This window comes from Nannospalax galili, unplaced genomic scaffold, assembly GCF_000622305.1.
Source record: "Nannospalax galili isolate Female #2095 unplaced genomic scaffold, S.galili_v1.0 scaffold635, whole genome shotgun sequence".
In the NCBI taxonomy this organism is placed as follows: Eukaryota; Metazoa; Chordata; class Mammalia; order Rodentia; family Spalacidae; genus Nannospalax; species Nannospalax galili.
The window spans coordinates 332,465-340,505 of record NW_008335836.1 but is presented as its reverse complement, the minus strand read 5'-3'; the positions used below and the strand labels follow the sequence as shown (position 1 = coordinate 340,505).

General features: G+C 36.1%; 1 protein-coding gene across 1 annotated transcript; it reads right to left on the bottom strand.

The window, feature by feature from the left end:
• Window positions 1-530: 530 nt before the first annotated feature.
• LOC103732048 (olfactory receptor 52K1-like) lies at window positions 531-1,484 on the bottom strand. Its single transcript, XM_008830569.1, has one exon. It carries the CDS (start codon window positions 1,482-1,484, stop codon window positions 531-533), a length of 954 nt encoding a protein of 317 aa, XP_008828791.1.
• Window positions 1,485-8,041: the final 6,557 nt, after the last annotated feature.

Here is an 8,041-nt window from a genome sequence, read left to right as displayed (position 1 = left end):
GTTAGATATTCATATTGAGGGCAACATATCTGCTTCAAGCGCTCCATTTCAGGTAAATGCATACTTACCGCTTTTATTAGTGCTCCACATATTAAAGTATCAATTTTCCCTCTAACCATAATTCTCTGGCAAAATTATTACTTATGAGATTTTTTCATATTTTCCCCTGAAATTCTGACATTGTTGCATTTATTTTTCCCAGAAATTAGTCTTTAAATCTATGACATTATACTGCATATTTCTCTCTCTAGACATAAAGACCTTCAGGGTAAGATATATGATTATGAGTTTCAGATGTATAACTTCAACCAGAATTTGGAGATTTGAAGATACTGAATGGAATGGTAAATTATATGTGATTCAAATAAAATTAAAAATCTAAGATCAATACATAAATATTGTATCACATAATAAATCTCTTCAAAATAACATAATTAAGAACTAACAATTTAGGACAATGTCACAACAAAGATCAGTGCTCCATTATTTCTTGAGCTAGACTATTCTATCATAAAATTTATCTAAAAGATTTAATATTCAGCATTTTTCATGTTTATGGAGAAGAGACCCAACACTCGATCACGAACCTGCTTGGTCTTGACACCATACACCAAGGGATTGACCGCGGGGGGCACTAGGAGGTACACAGTGGCCAGGATGATGTGGACACTTGGAGGGACGTTCTTGCCAATGCGTTGAGTTAGGAAGCTGAATAGTGCAGGTGTGTACAAGACAAGAATAACGCAGACATGGGCAGCACAGGTACCCAGAACTTTAGAGTGGGCATTCTTGGAAGACAGCTGGAACACTACCTGGATGATTTTTACATAGGACATGGCAATGAGCCACAGATCCATTATTGTCACTGACAGGGCAACTGAGATCCCATACGCTCTGTTAACGTGTGTGCTGGCACTGGCCACCTTCACCACAGCCATGTGCTCACAGTAGGTGTGAGGGATGACATATTTTGTATAGTACGGCAGCCTCTTAATGAGAAGAGGACCCGGAAAAACCATGAGCACAGCTCGGCTCAGGCCAACTAGACCGAGTTTAGTCACCATGGATGTGGTCAGGATGGTTGCATAATGCAGTGGGGTGCAAATAGCCACATAGCGATCAAATGCCATGGCCACTAGGATGGCTGACTCTGTAACGCAAAGCATGTGGATAAAATACATCTGTGTTAGGCAGACATCAAACTCAGTCCACTGTTCATGAAACCAAAAGATGCCGAGCATCTTCAGGGCAGCAGAACAGGTAAGACACATGTCATTCACTGCCAGCATGCAGAGGAAGAAATACATAGGCTGGTGGAGGCTTGGCTCCAGCTTGACAGTAGCCATGATTACACAGTTCCCCAGCAGGGTCAGGACAAGCAGGAGGCAGACAGGGATGCCAATCCAGCTATGAAATTTTTCTAACCCTGGAATATCAACCAGATAGAAAGATGAAATGTAGTTACGTGTCCCATTATCTACCATGTTACTACTGGAGATACTGCAAGTTTAGTATGTAGTGACCAGGATAATCTCCTAAAAGCAGAAAAAGGGTTCCAAAATGTTGGTTTCAAGATTCTTGGGAGTAATCTAGAATCTACTTCTCCAGAACTCTAGAAAAACTCAAACTTTTCATTCTTTGGAGTGTCAGCAACATAACCTGCAAAAGAAAAGATTATATTTATTACATATATTAATTAGTGATTCTCTGAATCCAAAATTCAGTTCAAACCTGGTGCATGTTTTCAGTTTCTCGACTAAAGTTGAAATTAATTAAATAATCATTTCTTTTGCCAAAGAAAGTGATTTCATGAGTTGAATAGATTACAGAGACATGCGTATAAGCTGCATACAAATACTTCAACAATTAGCAGAAATTTCAATGTATCATTTTAGAGATTGCTATTTCCTTTAGTTATCCTAACTAAAATGTTGAATATTCAAATTGGATCTAATAAAAATCAAGAATGTCAAATTATTGTCATTAAATTCTTTATCATTGCTAGATATTAATTTTATATCCATTTAATATTTTCAAGAGAAAATTTATACAAATATAATAATCTTCCTAACATCATTTTCTCATGGGGTGACCATTCATTCTCTAAAATAAAGTAACCATGTGTAGAGGTGGTTAATTTTAAGACACAGAAAGCCTGAAGAAACACAAACAGATGAATCAAAAGCATATCAGTCATTTCAAAGTTGCTTTCCTGGGGAGGTGGGAACAAGGAGACACATCATTAGGACAAGTAATGATTAATGTGCTATTACATAGAGAACATCTACATCACATCAATTGAAATCTCTTCTTTGGGAAAGTTTATTGATATTTCTGCCAAAATATTCATTGCGCGGTCAGTGGTCAACTTAGCTTTAATTTCATTTTTTTTTTTGACTTGGAAGTTTAGCATTTCTGACTCTCACAATCTACAATTAGTTCAGTCAGGGATAATTTGTCTAAAATCATTATGGTCTCCTATAGAATTTACTTGACAAGAATGACCTTTAAAAATAACTAGTTATGAAGAAGTTGATAGAAGGATTTAAAATGAAGAAATGGTGGTGGTTTTAATCATTTGTGTGCATTCAATATATTTGAAATTGTTATATGTAACCACATTCGTTGTTAAGTTGAATTGCATAGATTATATATATGGCACACTTATAATGACAGTAAGGATTAAATAATACTCAACAATTCAGAGTTTAGTACTTAGTAGGAAAACTAGCTTCTTATGACTATTATGATTTATTCTTCAGTTTTTATACATGTCTTCTATTTTTCTCCCTGAAATCTAGTTTCCCACTATCCCCAAAATTTTTGAAATATTAATACTCTTTAGAACATAATTTTGTTCAAAATTTCCAACTTGTAATTACTCCTTATATGTTTGTCCCAATAATATTCACTTTGGTAAACATGGAATCTGTGTTTTGTTCAAAGCACTTGCTGCTTTGGGCCAATGTTAACGAGTTTGTGAAATATTTCTAGTAAGGTATTGAAAGGTTATCAGGGATTCATAGAAGATTAGAAAAAGCATCATATCATAACTTTTCATCAGGATCCAGAATTGTAGGCTTCTTGAAATTATCATATACTGATGAAAGTTATAAAGATGGAGATAAGAAGACAAAAATACAAATGTTGACCTGTCAGAGTACAAAATTATTTAGGCTTCTATGAAGCATTTGATATACATCCGTCCTCAAATGTCTTTTCCTTTAGGAGAGTTGTTAAGCTAAGTTCCAGACTCATGTACACGAATGAAATTTGTACATGAAAAAGCATAGCTTTAATCAGAGTTCAGATTTTCCAAGGCTGTAGAAGCACATATTTACTGACAACACTGAAAAATTTGATCTGTTTATGTCACCACATTCCCTTTTAGTCATTTAACTCTGAGGCTCTTCTGAGTGGAATCTGGAAATTAGCATTTTCTGTAATAAGTTCAATCTTAAAATCATCTTAAATAGGGAGTAGGAAAAACTCTTCTCACCTACAGTTTTATGTTGGGAATATTATTCACCATTCTTAAATCCAAAGGTACTGGAATCTGAGACCATGAGTTTTAATATTGTATTTCTTTCTGATTCATTGATCAAAGACCATTTTCTGGAATCATTCATTTTAGAACACAAAACTCAACGGAGAGACCCTGTGTTTTCTATGCTGCCTATTTAGAGTCCATTAACACTGCACAAATGTACTATTTTGTTAACATACAAAAAGATGCTCCCTATTGAGTTCAGTACGTCTTATATCCTTACCCCGCACTGTACATCACATTTTATTGCAACACCACCTATCATATCCAAAACATCAGAAATCTGATGGTACTTGTAACCTAGATTCATTCAACTCCAATGCTTTATCAGCAGTTGTTAATTTTATTTCTGTCATATTTTTTTCTTTTTCCTATCTCATCAGTTTTATGTATCAGTCTTTGAACATGAAAAGTAGTGTAGAGGTATCCAATAAATAAAAATAAAGTCTTAGGGCATATCATAAGCTCTGTGCATGTTCTATATTCTGAAAACATTTAATAAATTTTCATCTTTTACCCATATCCTGTGCCCATCCCTAGATAGTCAATCACGCACCATTATTGTCCACATTTCACTTGCTTCAGTTGTGTTCTTTGAAATAGCTTCTTTCCAGATAATTTCTAACAGGAGTTACATCATAAGAAATCATTCTGTAACAGAAAGTATCAGGCTCTTGCCATGAACAATGAGACATACAAATATAATTATTTCCTCTCATGCAAATCAGATTATTCAAATACCTAATAAATTTCACTCAAGTACATAATGCCAATCATATACGTGAGGTTTTTCTTTCTCATTAGAATTTATATACAGTCTACTGTCTTATGATCCATGATTCAATGAAGATGGTATTATGAAATACCTGTTGCATCGTGCAGCACGCACTCTGTAAGTCAGTAGCTTTGACTCCTTTGTACTGCTCTAGTCCAATACTCAGGAGGCACCTCAGATTTGGAAGATGGTGATGATGGTCTCTTATGAGATTTAAGATCACAGAGAAAATAACTGGGACACTTGTTTAGTCACATTAACCATATACACTCCCCAGAGCTTGTAGGTTAGAAATGAAATAATCATTATCCAAGACACAGTGTAGGTTATGTTGAACATTCTCTCAAGATGCTCTATCTGAGTTTCCTTTGGGACTTTGGTTTGTCCTCATATTTTTTCAAAGAATTTCATTCGTGGATATAATGTATTTTGATTTAATTCACTTCCAGTTCCTCCCCATCTCCCCACCCCTTTTCTCTCCCAAATTCATGTGCTTTTTTAGATCCACCTGTGTCCACTTAGTACTAAAATTCTCTGCTTCGGTTGAGGACAATCTACTGTAATAAGGGTAGCCTATCAGGGCCTTCCCCATCAGCCATGAAGTGCCAAAAGCACTTAAACTAGGTATGGGACTCCATTAGCCCCTCACTATCCATCATATTTTGTCTGACTTGACCTCATGGAGCTCATGCATTTCAGCTGCTGTGAGGAGTTCATGTGTACAACACTCCTGCCATGTCTGACACATAATGTTTCACTGTAGATGCCTGCTACTTCTGGCTCTTATCATCCTGTCTCCTATCTTCTGAGAAAATACTGAGCCTTGGTGGAGCAGGTTGTGATACACATGTCACATTTAGATCTAAGCACCTTTGCTCAGAGTCTCTTATCATCCATACCTTAATTATTTGCATGTCTCTGTATTAAACACCATCTATCATGAAAAGAAACTTTTACAGTAAGAACTGAGAAATGCACTCAACTTTGTGTAAAAGATAAGAACTTAAGGGGCTCTTTATTACTTAGTCTATTTAATGAAATAATAGGATTATGTCTTTACCTAGGATTTATGACCTACTCAACCATGAGCTTTGGCCCAAATTAATGGCACACCTTATTGCTTATGTCTTGTGGAGTAGACCTTAAATACAATCAGAAGGCAATTGGTTACCTCTCCAACATTCATGTCACTGCTGTATTAGTGGGATTATCTTGTTATCTTAGTTGTTAGTGTAGTTCTCAGGGTCCAGAGGTAGATATGACGATTGATTTCGATTCACCCCTGATAGCAAACATGAAATCTTCCAGCACTATGAAAGTTAAATGTTAAGGATTCTGTCAACAACATTTTACACATGAAGTAAAAGTTCTAAATTATGATAATGAAAAATGAGAGGCTGCTTGCCTGTTTTATTCCAACACAGTAAAACAGAAAAATGTATAGTATTACAGGAAATTAGAAGTATCTCATATAAATTCAGTAATGCTACATCTGAAGACTTTGGAAAGGAAAGTAAAAATAATTAAAAAGAACAGATGGGACACAATAAATAAAATTGAGACAAATTAATGAAATAGAAATTAAGAATAAAATGCAAAAAATCAATGAAACAATGAGTTGGTTCTTTGAAAAGTATAACAAGATTGACAAACCTGTAACCAAATTTACCAAATGAGAGAATGAGAGCAAGAGAGAGAGAGAGAGAGATCCCAAATTAATAAAGCTCCAGACATTTAGATGTAGAAAAGGCTTTTGACAAGATCCAACATTCATTCATGATAAAAGTCCTGGAGAGTCTAAGAATGAAGAGAACATATCTCAGCATAATTAAAATGATATAAAACAAGAGCACATCATTCTAAATGGAAAATCAGGAGGAAGAACCATAGATGGAAAGATTTCCCATGGTCATGGATTGGAAGGACTAAAATTGTGAAAATGGTCATCCTACCAAATGTAATCTACAAACTCAGTGAAATTCCCATTAAAATGCTAATGCAATTCTTCACAGAATTTGGTAAACAAACTCAAACTTCACACAGAATATTAAAAAATAAAACAGAAGAGCTTAAATAATCATGCACAATGAAAAACAAAAGGGTAGAGGCATTACTATCCCTGATCTCAAATTATACTGCAAAGTTGTAATATCAAAAACAGCATGGTACTGGCATAAAGACCAAAACATTGATCGATAGAATAAAATTGAGGACCAGATTTAAGTGTGTACATGCATTTACAGTCACCTGGATTTTGAAAAATGTGACAAAAATACACACTGGAGAAAAGACAGCATGTTCAACAAATGGTGCTAGTCAAACTGGATAGCTGTATGTGGAAGAATGAAACTAGAACCCTACCTCTCACCACGCAAAAACCTCAATTACCAGTCCCATGATGTATCCCATACAAAGGTGAATTTCAATGAGAATTTATTTTGTTAATTTTAAAAAAATATTCTATTTATTATTTTTATTTTATGTGTATGCTTGTATTGCCTACACGTACGTAAGTGCACCGATGACATGCAATGCCTTCAGAGGACAATAGAAGCTGTCAAATTCCCTGGAACTGGAGTTACAGTTATTAGCTGCCATGTGGGTGCTAGAATTCGAACCCAGGTCTTCTGCAAGAACAACCAGTATTCATCACTAGCTCCATAGCTAGGGCGAGACTTCCTGACTGTCTCACCACTCCATGATGGAATTTTGTCTGACTTGGTCTTTTACAAGACTTGTTCATATAATCACAGCTGCTGTCAGTTCATAAATGTAACTGCCCTGTAGTATCCAAAAACAGTCTTTCCCTATAGTCATACACTACCTCTGCCCTTGCTATCGTTCCTCCTCTTCCACTACAACTTCTGAGTCTTGGGAGGAGGACATGTATGTGGGTGTCCCATTTAGGTCTGAGCACTCTGCAGTCTCTTATTCTCTGTGTGTTGACAAGTGCACCTCTGTGTCCATTGCCATCTACTGCCCAAAGAAGCTTCTCCAATGAGGACTGAGATATGCACTTTTCTATGTGTATGATGATAAATCTTTAGGAATTAGTTTAATCCTGTGCCCATTTAGCAGAATAATAGCAATAGCAGTAGATTCTCCTCTAGGACCCATGACCTACCTAGCCACAAATTATTGCCCCAGTTAACAGTGTTATGCATGAGATCCTTCTTTTAGTCAGGGCCTTAAATCCATCAGAAAATTTGTAATTGCTCTGAAAACATTTATACCCTAATCTCACAAGTGTGTACATTTTTCCACACCAGTGTACTTATAGGATTCATAGTTGGTTAAGACTGATGATTAGTGTGAACCCCAGTAATGAACACAGACCCTTAAAGCAAGCCAATGGGGATGAAGTTCCTAGTTCACTAAAATCTTGGTTTCTCCATGTTCTATGACTCACGTGTTTGGTGCCGTCAGCAAGAGGAACTTATCATCATGTTCTGGAGGATAACCAAGAGCAATGGCAATAGCCTCTAATGTTTGGAGGTCTATGGGACCCCATTGACCAAGAAATCTTCTACAGTAGATTTCCGTTTGGCTTTTTGCAAAGTCTTCAGTGCTAGTTATCGATCCCCACACTCTCTCCTCTTCCCTGCCTATCCATTCCCCAATTCATTTAACACTTATTTCCCATTCCCTCTTTACACCACCCTATGATAGTCCCTTACTGATTTCCTGACTTCTATGGGTACTCAAAATAAGACACATAT

Excerpts from the sequence above, each read along its gene's own strand:
- LOC103732048 (XM_008830569.1), bottom strand. The coding sequence starts at position 1,484 with ATGGTAGATAATGGGACACGTAACTACATTTCATCTTTCTATCTGGTT.